At 44.2% G+C, this 23,758-nt stretch overlaps 2 protein-coding genes across 5 annotated transcripts in view; both read right to left on the bottom strand.

Annotated features, from left to right (window-relative positions):
• Positions 1–6,096, bottom strand: part of si:ch211-276f18.2 (glucose-fructose oxidoreductase domain-containing protein 1) — a 36,184-nt gene extending 30,088 nt beyond the window's left edge. The window contains exon 1 of the mRNA XM_036521307.1: positions 5,339–6,096. Coding sequence (XP_036377200.1) covers positions 5,339–5,591 — 253 coding nt within the window. The 5' untranslated portion in view covers positions 5,592–6,096. The remainder of the gene's footprint in view (positions 1–5,338) is intronic.
• Positions 6,097–12,656: 6,560 nt separating this feature from the next.
• The window catches only part of slc12a7b (solute carrier family 12 member 7b), a 66,221-nt gene continuing 55,119 nt past the window's right edge, over positions 12,657–23,758 (bottom strand). For 2 of the 4 annotated variants that reach the window (XM_036522787.1, XM_036522789.1), the window contains exons 18-25: positions 23,328–23,523; positions 22,620–22,789; positions 22,115–22,246; positions 21,702–21,809; positions 19,384–19,553; positions 18,248–18,262; positions 16,624–16,757; positions 12,657–16,414 (exon numbers count right to left, since the gene is read on the bottom strand). In XM_036522787.1, coding sequence (XP_036378680.1) covers positions 16,323–16,414; positions 16,624–16,757; positions 18,248–18,262; positions 19,384–19,553; positions 21,702–21,809; positions 22,115–22,246; positions 22,620–22,789; positions 23,328–23,523 — 1,017 coding nt within the window. In that variant the 3' untranslated portion in view covers positions 12,657–16,322. Of the gene's footprint in view, positions 16,415–16,623; positions 16,758–18,247; positions 18,263–19,383; positions 19,554–20,866; positions 20,984–21,701; positions 21,810–22,114; positions 22,247–22,619; positions 22,790–23,327; positions 23,524–23,758 lie in introns of all 4 variants that reach the window. The other 2 variants (XM_036522790.1, XM_036522788.1) reach the window with 2 other exon arrangements.

Raw genomic sequence — 23,758 nt, 5'->3', positions numbered from 1 at the left:
GTTGGGAATTTGTGCCTGAATTTATCAGGTTTGCGTAAGCGGTGATACTCCCACATATTTCTGCAAGCTACGTGAAAGTATACATACATGCATATATTCAGCTTCCTCATTCAACCTAAAAAAATGTTAAAACTGATATTACATGAAATATGCTAAGTGCTCATTACTATACAATAACTACCGTCACTGACTTTTCACTCTAGGCACCAAGTTTGTGTTTTCACGTTTGAAATGAGCACCTTCTGACCTACCTTACGGACATGGGATTTCAAAGATGTATTTAACAGGAGTAATTAAAAACTAAACTAATGGAACATTTACTATGCTTAACTGAAAATGTGTAGAGAACTAATGCTAAACAAATAAGCACTATGAACAGCTTATACAGCTGACTACCAAAACAAAAAGGCAGTGTCATTCTACCCCTTGGAAATGGATCAACTCTAGTAAGGCCCCAATTCAATGGAACTACAACACTCTTTTTCCCTGAATTTGAGCAGCAAATTTGTGCAAGTGTAATTACACTGCTTCATTTTTTTGCCCACATAGCACTTTGTTAATTTTAGCAACAGAAATAATAATACGGCATAAACAACGACAGCTTAAATCTGTCACTCAAACTTTAAGAAAAGGATGCGTGATGCATTTACGCAAGACTCTGCTTCTCTTTTGCAGCGTGTGGTTCAGTGGTTGTGTGTAAGCCACACACCTGCACTGTAAGGAGGCATGCAGCGAAAGGAAGTTAGTGAAAAAAAAGCTTATTTCACTGAATGCAGCACTGAGCCGGGCTGCATCCTCTCTATCCCCCTAAACCCCTCCCTTTGCCAGCTGAGGTACGGAAGGAAATGCTGTGAGCCAGAATGCATTCTAAATGCTAATGTATTCAAGGAAAGCTGTGAGTGAGAGAGAAAGAGACAGAGAGAGAGAGAGAGAGAGAGAGAGAGATTTGGTTCCTCGGTCTTAGGCAATGCATTAGATTCACTTTCATGAGCCGAGATCCAAGAAATGCGAGGTGCTGACATGGGTTGTCACTGTGCAAATGCGCAGAACTGGAAATATAACGCGGGTCTGTTTGAACTCGCTCGGCGGAGCGCCCGTTCAGGCAGCATATCTCTGTGACATAAGACGCCTCTAGAACACTGGAAAGAGAAATTCCCGTTAGTCTGATGGTATTAATATCAACTGGCTGGAAAGACTGGCTCACAGCAATGAGACGAAGGTTTGTCACGGGTGCCGAGCTCTGACACCTGCTGTTTTAGAGATTTCCACTGTGGGTGTAAACCTCATATTTTCTCCACTCATGGTGGCTTTTTTAGACACACTTCCTCATTTTATTTCACATCACTCACCGCTGCTGTCTTTTGGCCGGTTCATACCAGCAGACGCCATGGAAAGAAACATCCCATGATAGCTTGATGAATCGTGATGAATCTAATCTCTACTACTACACACTCAAAACAAGCCCGTGTAATGTGGACCATTCAAAACTTTACATGAGGATGTGGGCCAGTAGATTTACATTCCAAAGCTGCTCTTTAGAGTGAATCAAGCCACGGTGTATTACTGAGGCATCAGGGTCCTACTTTCCTGTGAATCTCAGGCATAAGTAAACACTCTCCTCCTTTGACTCAGATTGTAGGCTCAGATGTGAGAGTGGCGTGGAACGGAGGAGAGAAACAGGATAGGTTGACAACATACAGCTCGCTAAAGAGATGGATCAAGCCGAGGGAGGGAGCAATTTAACAAACACATAATACATCTACAAACAGATCACATTAGGTCAAGCATATCAACCTAGCTATCCAGCACAAAGAAAAACAATTTCATAAAATGCCTGCAGAGTATAAGTATATACTACTAATATTGTTTATTTTGCTTTTGAATGCAATGGAATTTTTAGACTTTAAGCCATAGTGTGCATTTGTTTTAATTGCTATCTGAAGATTTTATCACTCACTGAAATGCCCAAACAGCTGACGTGAGAAATGATCAATGGCTCTACATAGCAGTAAAACTACTGCATTGACACCTTTATTTACATAACGTTACACAACTGCTCCAGAGTAAAGTCCATTCTGTGTGTAAATCACCACACTGCACACCCTGTGTCCAGAAGAATGATGTGAAGTTACATGCAGACACTAATGAATGGAAGAGTCTTTAGGAGCAGAGGATGAATCAGTGGTGAATCGTGGCACAAACAACTGCAGTACATGTGTAAAATGTGATATAAATTGCATGGATTCATATGCAGTATTTACTGACCCTGCCAACCCCAAACTGTTGAGGGTGTAACTCCCTTAAAGAGTGATGTGGCATTTTTGCACCTCTTCAGCCTTAAGACAGTAATGATACAGTTGTGGGGCGAAAGAAGCCATCCCACAATTGCTGGCTGTAAACACTTGATCCCGAGTAACCATGGCACCAGGGAGCTCTGGTTCACACAGACTACACACTCGCCTGGTTCATCATGATCTTCTGCACTACTTTGAAACACAAGGTAGATAAAGAGTAGTGTAGAAGGCAACTGGCTGGCACGTCATCTTCAGTCAGATTCTAAATCCTGACTCATGAACGCCCATGATACCTTTTGGGAGTTAAACTTCATTTTTAAAGCTGAGCGTAAACCTGCCTCCCCACCACAGGTCCGGTGAGGTCTGGGATACTCTACTCCTTTCTTCACGTCTCCTGGAACAATGCCAGCCCAGACAGGGTCCTGGGCTTTGTGCGGTAAGAAAGTGCAGATAGAGTTTCAAAAACACTCAGAGCGTGAGCTGACAAATATCTGGCCTGGCCGTTCCCAGCTCTGCCCCAGTTCACACACGTTTTGTAGTGAGATTATCTCCGCAGATTGACAATCGCCACCCCACTGCTTTGTACAGCTCGTACCGCTGGGCTCTGTGTCTGTAGCCCCCCGTCCCAGGGGATTTCTGTGGAGCCTTCCAAACACGCTGCAGATTCCACACATCATGTGCCCTTCACTATGGAGTCAGAGGGGGGGACCAGCAACGCGGCACAAAGCACAGCTTAGCCATCCAGACAAACCTCTGTGGCTGTCCTTTTAAACTGTGATTCAACACATGATTAAGTGCATTATTTAGTTTTAAGAAAAAAAAGAACAACATAACCATGAAGCACTGTATGCCTGAATTCTGTCTGAATTATCCATCACACTGCACAAAAATAATGTGGATTTGTTTAGTGAAAATGCATGCCAATAAGATGACATAAATATAACATATTAGATATAAATAATATTGACACTATGCTTTTAATGCAAATATATATCAAAGCAAAAAACACAACTACACTTCACCTCAATATTGGCTGAATACTAAAAAAAGAAGTACTTTTGTCTCAACAGTCATCAACAAGTATAACCTCAAGCATATCCTGAAGCTCTGTTGCTCTGTTTGCATCTTTTTGTACTAAAAACTAGATGATCCTGTTAAGGTAACACATACAGAAACATAAGATGTCCAAAGCAGCATCACATTGCCTCTCACTGCACATTTGCTTTATGGTTTCTTCTTTGCATAAGAACGCTGCTCTGAGTTCAATTCATAGTCACATGGTGCAACCCTTAAACCAGACATGGATAGATACTGATCCACACTGCAAGTCTGTGAAAACTACCACCCGTCTATGCATAAATATTCTTTCTCAGAGTACATCACAGGACCTTACATAGATGTTTACATCTGAAAGTCAGCAAAGCATTGGATGGGCAAATGAAGTTTGTTGTGCACACAGAGCAGAGCGCGGATCAGTTTCTGTGCTCCCAGCTGCCACACATCAGCTCATATGGCCACCACTCCCACTCTACGGGTGCAGCTGGCCCACTGTAATGAGGCAACACACTACTTCCACACACCACTGCAGGACACACACAGTCAGCCATAGTTGCCAGCTTGGTGCCCCCATGCATTTTCCAACTGCTGATTGGCACAGGGTATTTTTGGTCTCTGACATGAGCCCCCCTCAGGAAACGCAAGGAGCTGATGCCCTGGTTATTTTCTGCTGTCACCAGACACCTGTCCACGTCGGTCTGTCCCCTTATCTAACCCAAACACAACAAGCCGAGGTCACTGAGAGGAGAACATCCTTCCAATTAAGACTCTGGGCACCACAACCATACACTGAATCACATGTCAGCTCCTGCAAGTACATACAGCTTTCACTTTCTTGCAAATGGGGGGGGGGGGGGTGGAGACCGTGGTAGAAGAGGGTTGTATGATGGTGTCAAAAAAAAAAAAAAAAAAAAAAAAAAAAAACCCCACTGAGTTTTACATTCTGACTGTACAACCGCTGCATCTTACCTTTTCCTGCCTGGCCAAAACAAATTAGAAAACCAATGTTCACGACCTTCAAATCGTGAAACAACTCATGTTTCATGTTGAATTCAAAGAGCTAAAATTCTGCCTAGGACATGCATGACACTGTTGAATCTTAGTGTTTGCCATATTCTGAATTGGCTGATGGGAGTGTGTTTGCTTCATCTTTACTTAAAAAACACTTTTGAATTTTCACTATACAACAAAAGGCTAACTGTTGACTTTGAGCACTGTGCTGATACCCCTATATCAAAAATGCATAGAAAATATCTAACCACTGTGCGAGAAGAGGTCCCTACAGAACGAAGTAAAAATACATTGAAAACATGATCTGAAAGGGCAGATATCTCCCTCTAGGCTACACGTGAACAATATGAAACAATAGACAGAAGACACTGGTTGGATACCATCTAATTTATGCTATTGTATTAAAGCTATCAAAATCCTCTGAATGTCATACCAATGCAATTGTATAAACTTTCCAGTCTACATCTGTTCAGTCGTTTCCTTTCAGTTTTATACAATGATATTTTAATGCACACCGCCACACCTGCTTTGTGGAAATACTGACACGAGATCTAATTCACCGTTTGCCCTGACCCAATGAAATGAATCCATGATAAGACTGATCACGGTGACGCATACAACGATGGTCACTGTGAACCAGCTACTACTGTGCCGGATATTCAGCAACCAGCAGCCAACAAGCTTGCTAACGAACTACAGTCGTCACCCACTCTTCCATCGATACAGTGTAGGGTTTATGCTTAATCATATTCGTTGACCTACTGTGCCTAGTTACCCCAGCTAGATAACAGATAACGCAAATTGTATTAACGCTGGCTGTCTGAACGGTGAATGAAAAACCCATCATAATCTGACTGATGCACCGTGCATTACACGTGGTACCTTAATGATTTCAAGGAAGTGGTTTTAAAACGAGCAGCTTCTTTGCTGTCTACGACCAAAGCCTTTGCACCACTGGAAACAAGTGCAAAACTCACCCAGCGTTTTGACAGCAATCTGTCTCGTTAGAGGGGGAGGTAGGTTAATGCACACCAAATCCACATCTTGATGCAACAAGACATCGTCGATCCTATTGGTATAAAACGGCACGTTCATTTCCTTAGCCAGCTCCTCCGCCTCTTCTTGAGTGCGTCCCCAAAGAGCCTTCACTGCAAACCCCTCGTTCTTCAAAAGGGGGATGATAACCCTTGCGGTCAAGCTGGTGCCAAACACCCCGACCCCGGGAAGCATGACTCGCGTCGCCGTTTTCTACTGCTGGCTACCGGGCTTCTTCGACACCATCGTAGACTCACAGCACAGCAACGCGGCAGGAGCGGGGAGAAAAGGAATTGATAACATCAGGTTAGCCATCCACCTGCACAAATTCACCCGAGACCTCGCATTTTCACATCAATTCATCTCCCCGTCGTGGTTTTTAATGATATTCCTCACATCTAATTCAGTATCCTCCCAAACAAGTCAAGCTGCAGAAGCATTCCCAATCGCTCATGCCTGTCTTCTAACGTGCACTCGTCTTTCTGATGAAGGACATGTCACCTTCTGTTTTTCCTGCAACGCCCTCTTTTTGAGATACTGAAAAAAAGCGGGTTCAGTTTTTCCCTTTAGCAGCAGAGGGTTGACGGAAAATTACGATTGTGCAGTTGCTTTTGGTCGGCCTGAAAAGACTACTGGTTAAAAAGTGTGCAGGGCGAACGTTCCATTATTATAATGCCGCTTGTTATTGATGTTGCAACCCAGTCCTGCACTGAGCTGGATACGTCAGTCTCCCCGCGTGCGCCCTCCCCGTTTAACCCTGTAGGCGCGGGGCGGAATTAAACTCTCCAACTGGTATTGATGACATGGTTTGGCGAGATTAGCTAAACCAGATTGTTGTAGTCTACTTAAGTCTTACCTTGGTGAAGGCGACGTATAAACCTTATGGCTTTAGCTCACACCTGTACATATATTCGCAAGAAATCTTTCAACTCACATATATCATCTGAAATTATAATATAAATTATGCCATAAACAACCCACTTAAACTATATATCTTATTCATTGAATTAAAAATATTAAGTCTATTTGGTGACTTATTGCGTGATTTATTCCATGTACCAATACCACATTTTTATTTGGCAGGACATTTTCGATATAATAACACAAGTAAAAAATATTAGATCCTGGTACTGTATTGAATGTTGAATGTTAGAGGGTTCGAAAAATAGTCCGAATTAACCACAGTGTAAACTCTTAAACGTGGTTTAACTCCAAGCACAAAATATTACAAATATATAGCTTGTCTCATTTTCTGATAGTTGCCCTTTTACTCAATTGAAAAAAGTCCTGGTATGCCACATTAACAGGCATGCTCTTATAGCACCGAAACCCTGCCAGGGTAGATTACCAAGCCTGCAGTACCAACTGGGCCAATTTCACACTTTTGTTTGTGTAGTTCACTTTACAGTTTAATGAGGCTTGCGCAGGGACCGCTGAGCCCTACAACTGCTCTACACTGATCGATGGAATAAAGCTGAGAGCGCTGACTGCAGCTCCCCCACTCAGGGAAAACACCGTGCCCCACTCTTTGTGTTACTGATAATTGCTTATTACAGCGCATGTTGCTTATTTTCGTAAATATCCACCATGAGCAAGATGTTAATGTATGAAACCGTATAAGCGTGAAATCACAGATCTTTGCCGAAGCCCTGTTTTTACATAGTATACAGTGGAACATTCATAGTGTAACGGGACACAATATCCCATGGTACTGAATAAACAACCGCCGAACATGGGCCATTAGAGCTTATGTTATCTGCTTGATTTGGAGTACGCGGAATTCTGCTTGAGAACAATCCCGGAAGCAGAGTTCAGTTGAATTCCGACGAGTAGAATGCCGCATGAGATCAAATCTCTGCATACTTCACAGCAGGGGTGATCGAAAATTGTGTCATCTCTTAAATTCTCCCATTAAATGGCGATACGGTCCCTTTTCTATTGCGCGGACCATGGGTACTTCTAAATGTACTGTAACAGTGTAAGTCAGGCACCTAATACATTTGAATTTATCTTTCTTTCCCGATGAAACATTTCCATATATGCTTCGCTGAAAATATGTCAGGACGAGATAAGATGTGGAATGTCAACATGTGTCTCAACTGCTGTGTCGAGCACATACACTTCTCTTTTCATTATTTTCCTGTAACATGAGCCAAACATGAAGCACAAATCATAGGTCTTTTGGACTAGTGATGAATTTTCCTGGCGTCAAGAGACTGGTTACAGATAAGAATGCCATATCTGAGGGTGGTTGTTTGAGTTTATTTCCTCTAGTAAAGAAACTTCATCAACAGTTACATCAGGGTGATAATCCTTACACGATTTACAACAGTATAAACCACATTATACGCCTAAAATAACAGTCTGCCATAAGAACAATTAATGTTTAACTATTTAGAAAAACATCCCATCAGCCTTAAAAAATCAATGCAATGCATACCAGTGAAAACAGTACAGAAACAGTACTTTGTCCTGAGGCAGCTGATATCACACTCTCTCACTCCTAAATCAATACAGCTGGGTCAAAGGTCAGCTTAATGACAGCAGACACCAGAGGGTGGGACCATGGCCAGGCATATTTCTTTGTTCACAGTCTGCAGGATGTGAGAGGTGACAGCATATGACTTGTGCCATGCTCTCAACTTCCACCTGGTGACAGTGCAAACTAGCACCACCGTGCAGAGAACCCATTAGATCGCAGGCCAAACTCTGATGTGATAAAACATACAGGTAGATATATTTTTTTTCATACTTTGAGTGATAGATTCAGGGTAGGTCAATATCTGAGGTAATGTATGGGTCTAGCAGATTCCTTTTGCCTGGGGTGACTTACAATCTTTACAGCTCTGTAACCCATTCATGCATATCGGTTTGTACAGGCCCAAGGCCTGTGTTTTGCTCAAACAGTGCACCAGCAGTGTTCCACACCTGTAATTCAAGTCCCCTGAAACACTCAGGTGCACTGCTGAATTCAGTGCATCACACAATTCCCGGGTAGAGAGAAGAGGAGCAGACGTGCGCACTTATGTCTGTGTGTTCAAACTGAAGCAAGCAGTGCAGTCATATGTCTCCCTAGACTGCCACCATCACTGCTGCTGTGGCAGCAGATCAGCTGGAAAGCTTTTTTAACGTTCCCCTCATATGACTCCCGAGGATGGAAAAACCAGACTTTGAAGTCTGTTGCTCTCCGTGAAGAGCTTGTCGGACTTGTAATTAGATCAGATGCTCATATCGTTTATTCTTGTCCTGCGAGTTGTGTCCTGCTCAGAGACATGTGACGGGCATGGGGCTGGGGAGCCTGGGACGGAATGTTGGCTAAGAGGAACAGAGGTCATTCCTTGTTGTTATGACCGGCTGTTGGTGAATTCCTTGCACCTCCTTTTGTAACTGTGGTAGTAGACGGTGTGCCTGGAGCTGATAACAGAAACTGTTCTGCTAGGACCCATAAGATAATGTGGATTACATCATGCATTTATTTAGGTAGCAGCTTCTTAGACACCATCAATACATACAGCTGGACCAACTGACACCAAGTACCCTGCGCCAAGAAATAAAAAGTCTCTCACCAAATATTTGAACCTACAGTTTTATGTTTTTTTTTTTATGCCCTTCACATTTGCATATTGAGCGGTCAACAGCAAGTATTTAGCATATGGCTGTCTGAGACTCCCAAGTCCTGTCAGAAAGGCTTGGAACACATATTATGTTTTGGCCAAAATGTGCATGTGGACTCTTGAAATGCTTGGCAGGACTTACATCACCCAGTGCTTCCTTCGCCATTTGAATTTGAGCGTTTGTTTACTTCCTCATCGCAGAGTGAAACAGAAACAGCGACGCTGCTGAGGTTCCCCTGGTCTGATTCAGCCGGAGCTGTTCTGCTGTCTCCCGCAACCCAATCAACACGCAGCCGGAACCAGGAATCCAGTTTCATACTCCACTCTTGGAACCAAGTTCGGTCTCACTCCAGCCTATTTCAGCCACCGGCAGACACCCTTATCTGTAGCGATTAATATGCTGCAGCTCACTTTTTTACATATTGTGTCAGATACTCACCTGAAGAAACTCCGGTACAACAGCAGTGCCTTACATGAGAACTGGACCCACAACTTTTTGGGGTAGGTCAGCTCCTTAAACATTATACCATGTGTCCAAGATATAAAATACTGATTCTCACATTGTTCACAAAAAGATTATGTGATTTTTCTGTATAGAAAGATATAGTATATAGGAGTCACTGTTGCAGTAGGCCCCACTGTGGGTTAATTCTATTTTTAAGCAAAGCTGTCCGACTCTCAATGGGCTGTGTGTATCCTTTTCGCGAGTACCAACAGATACATTGACTTCAGGTCAAGTGAACGCTCACCCTTACTGATGCCACAACACTCCACGGCGTGCGGGCTGAAAGATTACATGTGAAACATTCAGCTTTCTCCTAAATAAAAACCATCGGCAGGGTGAGAAGGTCAGTAAAATGGCTGTGACTGATGAAACAAGGGTCTCTCCTGTAAAGCCTCCATCTTGTTGTGAAAGGCAGCGGTTACAGATCTGAGACTGCTTCCTGCGCTGTCTGAGACTCTGTGTGACTCTGCCACTGTGCAGCCTGAACATCAATGAGCATCAATGACGTAAACTTCTACTCGGATGAGAGGAGCAGACCAAAGCAGAGACAGGGAGGCAGGCCAGTCATCAGTAATCCACAGCTCCACTTTCCACCACCTTTTTGACCATTCCTGTGAATATCGTGGCTGTCAAAAAAAGTGTCAGCCTATTTCAGGTTTTAGTGACAATTGAATCAAACCCTCCTGTCTTGACTATGTGATTCAGAAATGTGCAATATAATACACAATCCCTCATGCTGTGTGCGTGACTAAATACTTTAAACTACCTCTACTAAAGCCCAGAGCACTTGCAATTGTCAGGTCTCCCCCTCATACAGTGTTGAGCTCTGCTTCCCAGGACAATAACTGTGCTTGTGCCTAAAGCACAGCCCCGAGAAGAACAAACACAGTAACCTCTCTACATTCCTGTCCTGTTGAAGTGTTTACCCAGCATGCCCACATAGCCGCCTCCCAATCCAAGTCAACAAATAATGTGGAAGTGAGGGAGTCCTTACTTGCTAACATAAGGGAAAGGTGTTATTTTGGAGGACAATACAACACATAAGGGTTCCTCCCACTCATGGGCACCTGCTTTTGAGCAGTCAGCTCTTGCAGCCTTTCACATTGCCTCCTTGCACTAACTAATGGGCACATGCATATGTTGTCCACAGTGAAACACAAATCTCCCAATACTGTACTGTTGGGGTCCATTCTCATCTGTCACAATATTCTGACTACCTCTCTCTGGTCCACTGCTTCCTATAGCCATCATAAAACATCTGCAATCACACTCCATCACAAACGAGAAAGGTCATTACATTCCCTGGGTGGAAGTATAAATTAGAATCGACATGCAATGTGCATTTCTTACTTCGAGGCAATGTATCAAGAACTGTTTGGTGTATGTGCAAGGAAGCTGGAGGTAATTGTTTATACAAAAATAATGGACTTGCCACGCCCCCTTATGAATAACAGACTCATTTAAGCCGGCAGGGGGTGGGGATGGTTTACAGAAAGATGTGGACGTGCAACATGCCTCCTATTTCAGTTCCCTTTATCGGGTTTCCATTTCGATACTAGCACAGTGTGACACAGCAGTGCTGTCTCTAATTCCTTTGCCCTCTCCAGCTACAAGTCGACTTGTGTGTTTTGTCTGCCTCGCAGGAACACCCAGAAATCCTAGGCTTGGGCTGGGGATCCACACGCAGCTCTGCACCCTTACCTTTTGCGGTTCCTGGCATTGAGAAAAAGAGGTCACCTGGAACTGAAATCAATGGAAGGAGTGCCATAAAGCACAGACACAGTCAATATATTGACTGTCAGGAGCGCAATAAAAGCACAGTTTCACGTGCTGTCTTGCTTTGACTCAGACGAGCTGATGGAGCCCTGTGTGCAGGAGAATCTAGTTATGCAGTGCGCACGCAGTGCAATTTCAGCTCAAACAAATCGATTTAACAGTGACTTGGTTTTTGAGTATGACGTAATGTTAATTTAATTAATTATTCCAATTTATTTATCACTCATTGAAAATTCCTGTATCAATTACCCTGTCATGTCGATGTCACAAATCAATGATACTTCCATATCATGTCATAACATTTATTTTCCACCCTTGTGTCACATATTAAGAGATGTATGTCTTTCCCAAGCTGTCACATGCCCCCTAATGGACAAAGAGAAAAATAGAAAAATTCTGAAAAAAACAGACAAAATCTACCTGCTGCTTACTTACGGTATACTGTATATTTATAACTCTTTCACTGGAGGCCCAGTATAATATCCACTACCTAATTTTTTGTAAAATTAAATGTATTACAGACTAAATAGGTATGATCAACACAATTTAAAAAAATTAAGATTAAAAAAGATTAAAATTTTACTAACATTAAATACAAACCTCAAAGGTTCACAGACTAATCAAAGGTTTCTTCAGAATTATTCAGAGCCATTTTTGTAATAAGCAAATTTCAGGTATGCATTAAGTAGATGTAGAATGTAGTCAGCATGAGTACATTCATGTCAAGTGCCCACATTTTGAATACGACAGTGCATAACATATCACTCAAAAAAATGTTTTCAGTATAACCTTATTAATATCACACAGTCTGTAATGACAGCAATTACTTTTCTGTGATGAGTTCAGAACCTCAGACAAGGTCCAGTAACTACTGCATAGGTAGGAAGAGCCACAGTATGAAGCTGTGTGTACAGGACAGTGAAGTCCATAAGTAGATGCTGTGATGTGCACACCATTAGCTGTGTCATACTTTTACAATGACCCAAGTCCACAACCAGCATACACCATTCAAGAATCAAGTCAATACCTTGTGTCAAAGGGACTGCGTAGTGTGAATGGCGTGTATGTGTGTTTGTGTATAAGATAGAGAGAAAAAAAAGATAGATGGGTAAAACCAAATCTCAAGTATGTATCTGGCGTCCCCTCGCTATTGATTAAGTTGTTTTGTTCTTGCAGTTATTGATTAATGTTAGTCCTCATTAACTGAGTCTTTTAACAAAATGCAATCACAGACAGAGAGGCTGCTTAACAAGGAAAATGTGTTCCTGTAAGCATCATGAAAAAAACAGGCACAAACAATAAATTTGATATAATTCAGCACTTTATTAATTACTCAGAGGCACAAATTTAAGTTAAAGGGCTACCCTCCGCTACGCGTGCACCCACAAGTAACATCCTAAAAGTATGTGAGATCTGTCCATGAGCTAAACAGCAGAAGATGCATATCCTACAGATTAAAAAAAAGGACTCAATGTGCTCCATCCCCACTCCACAGACATCAAAATGATACAAGACCTGTTTACCAGAAGAGGAGCCACAGGTCAGCAATATACACCAGCATGCTCGATTAACCATGGAGCCTTGCTCCTCTATCAGTACATAAAAAAAAAGATTATAAACAAAGCAGACTGATGGTACAGGTCTTGACCTCCATTCAACTTCATTCCTTGCCACCATGAGGTAGATAATGCCATTTTGTCTCTTACAATGAGTGTGAGATACAGTCGAGACTTTCAGTGAGCACTGCAGGAAAGTAGAAACGTATTTATTCACATATCTACTGCTATTTAGTTCAAATAACTAAGCTCCAGTTGTATTTTTTCCTTCTGGAACTATCATTTTTATGTCACAGACCCCACCAAATATCTTTGGTGGCTAAAACCTCAAATATACATTGCAAAGAATTTAAAATGATTCCAGCAACATTTTTCCCCCTCTTCCCTTTGCACACCTGTCCTCTGAGTTCTTCCTGTCATGACTTTGTCAGAGGAGAACCAGCACACAACAAAAGCTTGCCCTTGTTGCGCTCCTGATGGGATAAGAAAACTACACATCTGCATATAACTCTTAACATGTAACACTCCCCCCTTTACATCACATTACCCCCATTCCCCAAAAAGTAACACTTAAGAGTAACAGAAAGTCAAGTAAAATATTACTCTTGAAGTACAGACACTATGACCACAAACGACAGACAACATTGAGATAATCACAAAATGCTGACATGGATATCTATCATCTTTGTCTACACTAAAACAAGAACAGTCACACCTTCCTCTCAAGGTACTGTAGAAAAATACAATGTTGTGGTTACAAAATACTGCAAAGCTAAGAAATGATAAAAGAATCTGAAAACATGAAGTATCTGAGGATCTTCACTTTTTTGCCACAAACAGGGTGTTTAAAACATGTGGCCAGATTATGGACCAGACCATCCTGGTCTAATGTTTCTACACCTGCGACATGTCTGAGAAAGACCTGACCCTTTAAAATAAAATGCAACTATACTCTCCTCACTGCTGATATGGCTGACACCTCATAATTCTTTATTTAACATTTAGCCAACTAGCAATATTAACTTAACATGGATATTTACATGCGCTTCAGTCAAAAATAGGTCTGTACTGGAATAAAAGGTTTTCAGTTATGCCTCCTATGTGTATTACCGCCACTGTTTTAAGTACATGGATTTCCATGAATCACATGTATGTGCTGGACCCCATAAAATGGAAAAGATAAAGCAGTAAATTTCATGGGCCTGCTGATTTCAGACAAGCTTGTAACTTCACAGTTCCTTTTCACTCTTTTTGGCACATTCCATCCTATATAAGGTCAAGCTATTTATGAAGATGTTTAAAAACCTACAGCCTTGAAAAGAACATTACGTATAACATGTAATTAAAAGAGTGAAGTTTTCTTTCTTGACAAGATACGGGATATTCCTTTTTACAAAACTCCTAACAGAATACACACTCTCATACATCATGTGTCTGTATCATGGACTGAGTCAAGTCAAAGGTGCTAATGATCCAATCAGTAGGTAATCTAAACTCAATCATAATATCTTACAGTTCAGTAGAACTACTGTACCTTATACTCACTGTAGAAGGGGGTCGGAGCTTAGATTCAGCCCTGACCAACTGGACATGACTTGCAGACACACAGTGTTGTCTTATATTACATAAAATGTTTCAAAGAATATAAATTAGAGCATGAATGTCAGTGCACAGTTATGTCTAGGCGTAACTGAAATGACATCCACTCCAACTGTTTGTGCTGCAACTTAAGAGACAGAGGAGCTGCTCCTATCAGAAGATAAGACCGCTGGTGTACAGAGCAGTACGGCCTACTTCTGAGGTGAGTCACAGCCAAGCCTGAACAACAGCCAGTATGACTGCTTTTCACCTTGAGCCTGGGGAGTCAACACAGCCAAAATTTATTTGTGCCCCAAGTGTTTTACCTGTCCTATGTAACTACTCCTCAAATGTCCTGCAAGTTGTAGTATTGCAAAAACTACAAACCAATGTATAACTGCAGGGTAAAACTTTCAGCCAAAAAATGTGTATACAATGCCAAGATTTATTCAGCTACTGGCTTTATTTGAAAATGAAAAAACGAATATCCACTGTCATCCTGTAAAAAAAGTACTGATCTCTCTTCCATCCTCACACCCATATCTAATTTGCCCTGATCAAAAAGCTTGATGTTGCTCAAATTTAATCGAGCTCAACATTTACTATGGCTATTGTCCTACTGTTATGTCTGTCTGTGGTGCCTTTAGTTAACCGTAACCACAGTATTGGGCTAACAGCTCTCTCATGTTTGAGAGATCCAGCCAGGAGGCATATTGCATGACCACATCCCTCAATAAACAATCCCCACCTCAAAGGTGTCACCCTGCACGCTATGACAACACACAAGGAGTCATGGACACAAATAACGAATCCCTTTAACATGATATACTCGTACACTGTTGTTTTCCCCTGTCTCTGATATGTACGGAGGAGCATGATCTGAGCAGCCACTTCGTTGTAAAGGCTAAAATGACCTCCTCTCTTGACATAAATGCTATATAACTGTTTTTAAACTTTTACTGCAGGATTACAAGGGAGCGTTCCTTTTATCAGCTGAATGCATCATTCTTTGGTTGTAGGAGAAATTAACAAATTTAAATTCAAATGAATAACCAACCACATGAGCACCCTCTTCCCTGGAAGACAGCCATGTCCTTGTCCTACAATATGTAACAGAGGGTCCCTCCAGCAGATACAAAACTTCAATACACAGCAGCTGTTTATCCTTTAGGACAGCCCTTACAGTCACTTTTTTTTGCCTTGCACCTATAACAGAACAATTACATGTGGTCTGCAGGCCAAATTTTCATTTCAGTGCAAGCATCCATAAAAAAATATGTACAGGTAGGCTATTCAGTGAAAACACACATAATGTCTTGCATTCCTTTTCTTCCCCTTATAACAGCTTTTTTTTAAAACAGACATTAGAAAAACAGCAGCATTCACCAGTTTAAATGAATCAAACGGAGGAAGGTGAAGGGGTACGCATCAGCCTCTTGAACCGAGGCAGCTAATCTGGGAGAGAGCTTGTTGATTGTATTTCATGACCAATCTCCAAGTATGACCAAAAACCAAAAACAAAACAGAAAAGAGGCCGTGTCCATGTTTGAGCTGGTGTCCTCTGCTGAATTTCCACTGAACAATGCCAGATGTTTAAAAGATTCAAAAACAGAACACAGAAGAAAAAAAACAAACAAAAAAAACCCCACAAATTAACACAAGAAGAGAAGGAGCAGAAAACATGTACACATGGAAATTAAAGTGACAGCATGCTATATCCTCCAGTCAGCACGACAGAGTGCGCTTGGGCGGCTGTACTCTCGACATGCCGGGGCCGACCCCGGCTGGCACTTGCATGGCTGGGCGCCCGCAGTCCCGAAAAGCAGCCACAGTTCTAGATTACCACTCCACTTCGCACTCCCCCCCCAGGTCTCCCCTTTGCGTCGGCACAGTGGTGTTACGAGTAGATGGTGATGACCTCTCTGCCGCCGCCACGCACCAGCAAGACCCGATTCAGGCCTTCCATCAGAACCTCCAGGAACTCCATGTCTGAAAGCAGGGGTCAAGGAGGTGTCGAAACTACTGCAGCCAGCCTTGGACACTGTCCTACCGGACACGTATCAAAGCTACATATTAAGACCCAGATCTCACACTGCTGTGAATTATTGTACAGTATTACTACGCATTGCGTACTGTTCATGTTCCTGCACCACAAAAATATCAAACGTCAGACCGTATGGCACACTGGTAAAGGATACAGTTCTCGTCGCCGCCCCTGTTTTTGGGAGGGCCCGGCATGTTGAGGAGGACCAGGTGGGCTCCCTGGGACTTGTTGACCACTGCCTCATTCAGCTTGACCGCAGTGTGCATCCTCCGCACGTTGGACTGGTTCCTACAAGAGTGGCGGTGAGGCACGTGGTCAGAGGAGCCGGGTAGGACCAGTCCTGAGAGTGGAGCAAGGGCGGGGGGGCTAAGAAAAACGAGACCCAGTGTGGGGGACACGCGTGGGCTCCCTCGGGCTCCGTGCTCCTCCGGCATGTCCCTTTAAGTGACTGGGTGCCACTGTCCCCCCCCTGCCCCCACCTGGAGCGCCCCCACTCTGCAGGACTGCTCAGCTGGTCCCAAAGGAGACAGAACAGCTCTGCCACCACACAATAAGCTACAGCACAGAAAAAACTAACTAAAAAAATTACTTTGGTCTGCTATTGCAATGACAGTGGGACTTAATTTTTTTCAATATAACAATAATTATTACACGCCAGTGGAAAAAAGGCTATGTTTTGAGATAGTGCTCTCAACAATCAGGCTAGTGATGACAATTTTAAAATTTCAAGACCCCACCCCCCAGCTTTTTATGCACAGGACCCAGTTGACGTGTTATGACAGCAAGGTTCTGGGCTCAGATGCTTCCAGCTTCAAAGCACAGCCCAAGTGGACAACAAGCACAGCAGCAAATGTTATTGTTACACAGCATCACTGTTATTCAAGTTAATGCATCAGTCAAGCGCCATTCTCTGTAAAAGCTGCTACGCAATTATAATGAGAAGGGAGCTTTTGTTTGGCAAGACACAGGCAGAGCTTGAGCAAGTCCGAACAAGGATGCTTGTCTGTCACTACATTATAAATCTGTCTATTATTTGTCTACCATGTGTAAGTGGAGATGTGAAACAATGTATAGCACTTCGGCTGAAACCTAGCAGTTTAGCTAGATAACATCATACTGTGTCAACCATTCAAGTTTCAAATACAATTTCAAACATGATATTTTGCTGATACTAAATTGCATGAGAAGTAAATCAAGAATCCTGAGTTTGGAGAGTAAGATCTTGTTATGCACATGTACTTTGCAGAGTTAGAACATATAAAACCACAGAGCTTATTAAAACTTGCGCTTTCCATCCACGTCTGGTATTCTGACGTACTTCCTGGCTGAAAATATGAATGAACTTTAAGCCTTATATAAATAAGTGACAAGCACTGTTGTCCACTTGTGCAATGTACATATATCATATGAAGATCCCTGACAAGACATTTTGATGCTAAACGGTCATATGGGCCGTTATCTGTGGTCCTACAATTCATGTATATCACTCACCCAGAGGAATTCTATGGAAAGCGCAAGTTAAGTGACACACGCTACATAAATGATAACGTCACATGCAGATACGATTAGGAAGCTCTTTCCAGCTCATGGGACATGCTGTGTGGGACACAGGAGAGGATTCGGGGCATCCCCCTGATCCACCCTCCCTGTGCCCCTACCCCCCCCCCCCCCCCCCCCCCGTCCCAGCGAGCTGAAAGGTCGTATGGTGATGAAACGGGACAGGACTCTACCATCACACACACACACGCACAGCCTAGGCAAAGAGAAATGTGACTTACAGGCTCTCCCACTCTCTAGAAGGAGGAAAACAGAACAAAACAGAACAACAAAAACAGGCTTAGATGCTTTCTCAAAACTGCCAAGCTTTCTGTCTACACATGCGAACCGCTCCACAGTTACCCACATCGTTTCCTTCATCTCTCTAGGCCTAAGCTCTTATTTCTACTTTGCAATGGGCACAGTATTCCTGCCAGGAATATGGTGCCAGCATACAATTTACGTTCATTGTTTTCCTCCAGCTTCTATACCTTTATATTTAAACACTTTAACGTTATACTGCTTGCAATCTCAAACAATACCAGACTGTCTGCTCTGCACAGTATTCACTGTATATCAGATGGGCAGGACAGTCACACCGTAAATACAAACTAATCAGTACCAGTACCCCAGCACCATTAGTACCCACAATTAGTGCCAAATTAATTAGGCGGGTTAAATTGTTTCTCCTCTGTAAGGTCACGCAGTAAAATTTAGATGTGGAATCGGCAGACAGACTCTGACCAGGGAATGTTGAAATGATTAGAGAAGACAACACTGATGTCTCCACAGCTAGCCATGCATTGTGATTGCACAGCGGAACCTGCCCACATCTAGATGTTAAATGCAGCTTCAAACACCACAGCAGCCATGTACATCGCAGATCAACAGGCTCGTGCTTGGCTCTGTGCATGCCACCCCTTAGACACATTTGCACCGTTCAGAGGAACTTTGCTATGTCCCACTCCCAGCTAAAACTTGAAGGTGTCATGACCTGGAACACGAATAACGATACTATGATGACGCCGAAATTTGTCGTGGCGTTACGTGTTAGCTGGGTCTGGTTTGTGTTCCCGTGAAACTCTCGTCACTGTTCTTACTCCCAGAATTCACAGGAAGTAACAGGTCTGGCATGTTTCATGTATCTTTGGTTCCTACAAAACAGTGCAAATATTCATGGCAAGGCCCATGCAATTCCATACATGCGCACCAAACAAATGCCCATTTCCACTGCTTGTTCTGTCATCACATACACTGGGGATGAGAAGCTGTGAAAGACTCTACGGTCTCTTGGTGATCTATTACGGCTGCTCCTGCAGTCTGAGGTCTTTGGCCCAGACTTGGGCGGGGTGGCGGGGGGTGGATATGGTGAACTTACGGCTTCATGTTGAAGAGGTCGCGCACGCCCACGTTCACCTCCCGGTTGCGGTTCCTCTCTGTGAATAACTTCTCCTTGGTCCAGGTCATGTGGACCCGGTCCGGGGCGGCGTCTCCCTTGTCATTGAGGGCGGCGTGAGATGCCGTGTTCCTGTCATGGATCAGCTGGGGCTGGGGAACGATGGAGGAAACAACAGTCAGAAGGCAGGAATGAACGCAAATGCCACGGGTGGCAGTGTGGGGTGGTGCACGCTCTTCAATCTACAGGACAGAGGAAGGGCACAGCACCAGAGCTCCTTATCCCTCCAGAGACGTGGAATCATCTTCAATACAGGGACATAGTTAAAGCTGTCCCCTCTTCACCATTCCAAAATGACAGGCTCAATAATAGATATCAAATGTAGGATGTGACAGAGGTATACTTTCAGCTGCACCCAGGTGAAAATGAGCCCTGACAACCTGGGATATGACAGATTTATGTCACATAGTGCATGAGACAGGGAGGAATCACATTGTACACAAACATCACACAATAATAATCACCAACAGGGTATCTCAGGGAAAAAAACACTGCACAATGATGTGTAAAACACACACACATAATACACGATGTACACAACACCAGAAATACTGCTATGTTATTACAAATAGTATAACTTACGCAAAAATGGCAAATGTGATCTTCTACATACTACAAGAAGTACCATAATGTACTCCCTACTCTGAATACTACCGGAAACCTTTCTCTGTCCTGTACAGAAGTTGGACTTTCGGTGGGGACACCAACACAATACCAAACATACAAAATGAGACATTCAAAACTTCATTCAAATTTTCAAATGAAATGCACGATGTTCTCAAGTTGTGTAACATGCAAAACAAACCATTTGAAACGTTTACAGGAGTGTTTATGGAAATGAATGAGTTTTGAAACAGAAACGCATAAAACACAAAGTACTATTTGATGCAAATAAACAGAGAAAGGCGAGATGAGTTTCAGGCCTGCTCTGATGAATGTACCAACTGAGGCCGTCACGAGACGAGGACACATTCCAAAAACCAGGGTGACGACGTCACTGTGCAGTCTACCGATGACACGTGCAGAGTGAGGTGTCAGTGCTAGAGGAGTGGGGAAGCGTGACAATTGCAGGGCCACAGCAGTCAAAAACAGGGAGAGGCCAGACCGACGAGTCTGACCACTTTAAACAACGAGCCAGACCGATTCAGTTCAGTTTAATCAGGCTACAGCCAGGCCACATTCATCTCTTAGCTGTAAATAATTACCTCACACAGGAGGATTGACTTCAGTCTTTGAGTGGAATGTGAAGATAATCTATTTTCAAGAGGGGGGCTGATTTCGTTTTGAGTTTCATCCACGCAGGTGCGGACGGCTGTGGCTCTGTAAGTGTGACGCGCCGGGGGTGGGGTGGGGGACCGGTGACGGTGGTGGTCTTGGGCGGCAGTCACAGGGGGCGGCAGGCTACCTCGTCGAGCTTGCCGTCGTCCAGCGGGCCGCCCTGCTGGCTGTTGCCCGCGGCGTTGGCTCCGGGCTGGTTCTTCCGCCTGATGGAGCTGCGGGACTCGTCGGTGATGCTCTGAATCTGAGCCCCGCAGTCGGCAGCGAGACAGGAGAGGCCAACACGTCACACACGCGTAAGCCCTCGTCACGCCCGTATGCGCTGGCGCACGCCGCCCTTGACTGGAGTGTAACGTGTCGCGTACACGTATGATCGTACGCGGATACGTGTGCGGGTCTAATCATTTCTATGGACATCGCACCGATCCATTCCAGCTGCCTTTACAAGACGCGCTAATGAATGCGGGTGAAGTGTTCTGCACGCGGGCAATGTCAAGCCAAAAAACACAGACGAACACCCAGAGGACCTGTTTGCACTCAACAGCTCTGCTGTTGAGTTTCACGCTACGGTTCATTAAGCATTTCTAAAATGAGTGTTCAGGGCCTGGAATTATTCCTCAGAATAGCTAACAGAAGGGCTGGGTGCTCACTCAATTCCGACCCCAAACATTTCCATCACTGCACGTAATTCAGCAAGTCAGGCATGCACAGGGCGAGTAAAACAGCAACACATCCACATTAGTGCATTTGTAACAACGTATTTGAACATTTTTTTGCGGTATTTGGTAAAACCCATAATGTGAGGAGAATATATTGCTTGGCAGGGCTATGATGATCGGCAGTGTGACTGCCTTCACAAAGCAGCTGTGATATGACACAGTCCCATCCCATCCCATCCCATCCCAGCTAAAAGCCCTTCTCAAGCTCAGCAGACGGGGGAGAAGTGTACTGCTGTGCATTACCTCTCTTTCCCGCTCTGTTCTGGACAGCTGCATCTGCTTCAGCATCTGAGAGCGCTGCTCCATCAGCAGGGTCTTCTCATAGGTAAAGGCAGAGATGTCGCTGTCGTGCTAGTGGTAGAAGTACACATAAAGAATGGTTACCACAAGGGTGCAACGGACAAAAAACACCAGGACCAAAACACAACTATGATCTGCCATTACATTTGTTAAAGAAAATGATGTTGTCTTTATTACATGACTGGGCTTGTAATGTGATGGTGATGGATTCAAGTCCCAGCTGAGGCAGTACTCCTGTACCCTTGAGCAAGGTACTTCAGTAAACATCGAAGATAAAAATGCCATTCTCTATGCTCAAAATAGCAGTGAAACATGGTTTAACCAGAAGCTGTTAGACCTCCAGGGAGGCTCTTTACCATTTCCACCACCTCCACTTCAGCGTCAAGCCGGAGGTGATAGAGGAACATCTGCAGGTCCTTCTTCATCTGGATGCTGTTGTCGTCCAGCTGAGCCACGGTGAAGATGCGCATCTTACACTTTCTCCACACCTGGGAGAGGGGAAGAAGAGAGGAAGAGAGTAGGAGAGAGAAGGGAAGAGGAGAAGAAGAGGGTGGGGAAGTAGAGAAGGGGAGAGGGAGAAGGGACAGCAAGAATTGGGGAGAGAGAAAGAGGGAAAGTGGAGAGGGAGAAGGGGGAGTGAGGGAGATAGACAGTGAGAGAGGAGTGCAAAAGAAATTGAGAAATGAGGACGGGAAGAGGGGTGGAAAGAAAGAGAAATATTTTAAATTTCTCAGAGAAGTGCCACACGGCACCATCACACAGCTTGTTACAGGAACAGCACACACTGGGCCACGCCCTCAGCGCTCCCGCCCACAGCCCCCTCCCGCCCGCGTGCGGCAGGGACTCGGCCGCGGCGCGTACCTTGTGCTGGCGGAGCAGGAAGGGCAGCAGCATCAGCATGCCTCCGTCGTGCACGATCCACCACACGTCTATGGTGCCCTCTTTCAGCCGCTCCTGGTTGGTGGGGAATGAGTCGATGTTCTTGGCCACAAGCAGCGCATGATGGGCTGCCGTGGTCTCCCTCACGGTCTCTGTGGGACGAGGGGACGCTGGTTACCGAAACCCCACCCCCTTCACACTCCATGCTCTCTCACGATTACACTTCTCTATAACCTTATCTATCTATAACCTTATCATAGCTATGTAACTCATAGAAACACATAGACTCTTCTTCATTAGCTTCTTAAGAGATAACATGAGACCCAGAGAAGCTGTAGGTTTCTAAGTAGCCAAACGTCACCACACATCAGCCTTGTAAGGACATTCAATGCAGTGACTCATTTCACTCTTCCTACGCTTCCTCTGTGATTTCTTTTTTAATAGATTCACTGACCTTCTCCACAAAACATTATTTCAAAATCCAATAAAAAATATGTGTCAAAGGACACAAGTGAGGAGAACTACCGATCACGCTAAGTGGACTTTATGAACAGAGTCTAAATGACCTTCCTTACGGGTGCAACATCTAACCTTAATCAATATCCATCAAGCACATCTTTACAGACAGCCGTAAGAGGGGCACTGAGAACCGGCGCCCCCCTGGTGGAGGCTTAGCCCTCCCGCACTGACCGATGAAGTTCCTCCAGGTGAGGGAGTCGTCCGACTGCTTCCAGCTGCAGGGCCAGGCCATCAGGACGGTGTTGTGCTTCATGCCCCCGAGCCCCGCGGACTGTATGAGGTGCGACGACCCGTCGCGCAGGTTCGAGGACACCACCACGTGGCAGAACCCCTTGGTCCTCTCTGCGGTCATGGCGGCTTTAACGTTCTGCACGCACAAGCGGGGGAAGCGGGAGAGAGGGGGAGGGAAAAACCCAGTCACGCTTACTGCGGGACCAGTGGCATCGTTGCGCAATCCGTTACGACGGTTTGTCATGAGTCACTGCACATTGCAGGGAGACGTACAGCGCAGCCGCTAAATCCTAACAAGTTGCTACTAATCACTGTAATTAACTGCCCCCGCGCAAGACTTGAATGGCTTTCCCGGTGCATAAAAACTCAAT

This window comes from Megalops cyprinoides, chromosome 2 (genome assembly GCF_013368585.1).
Source record: "Megalops cyprinoides isolate fMegCyp1 chromosome 2, fMegCyp1.pri, whole genome shotgun sequence".
NCBI lineage: Eukaryota > Metazoa > Chordata > Actinopteri > Elopiformes > Megalopidae > Megalops > Megalops cyprinoides.
The sequence above is the reverse complement of the archived record's forward strand: the minus strand, read 5'-3'. Positions and strand labels throughout refer to the sequence as shown.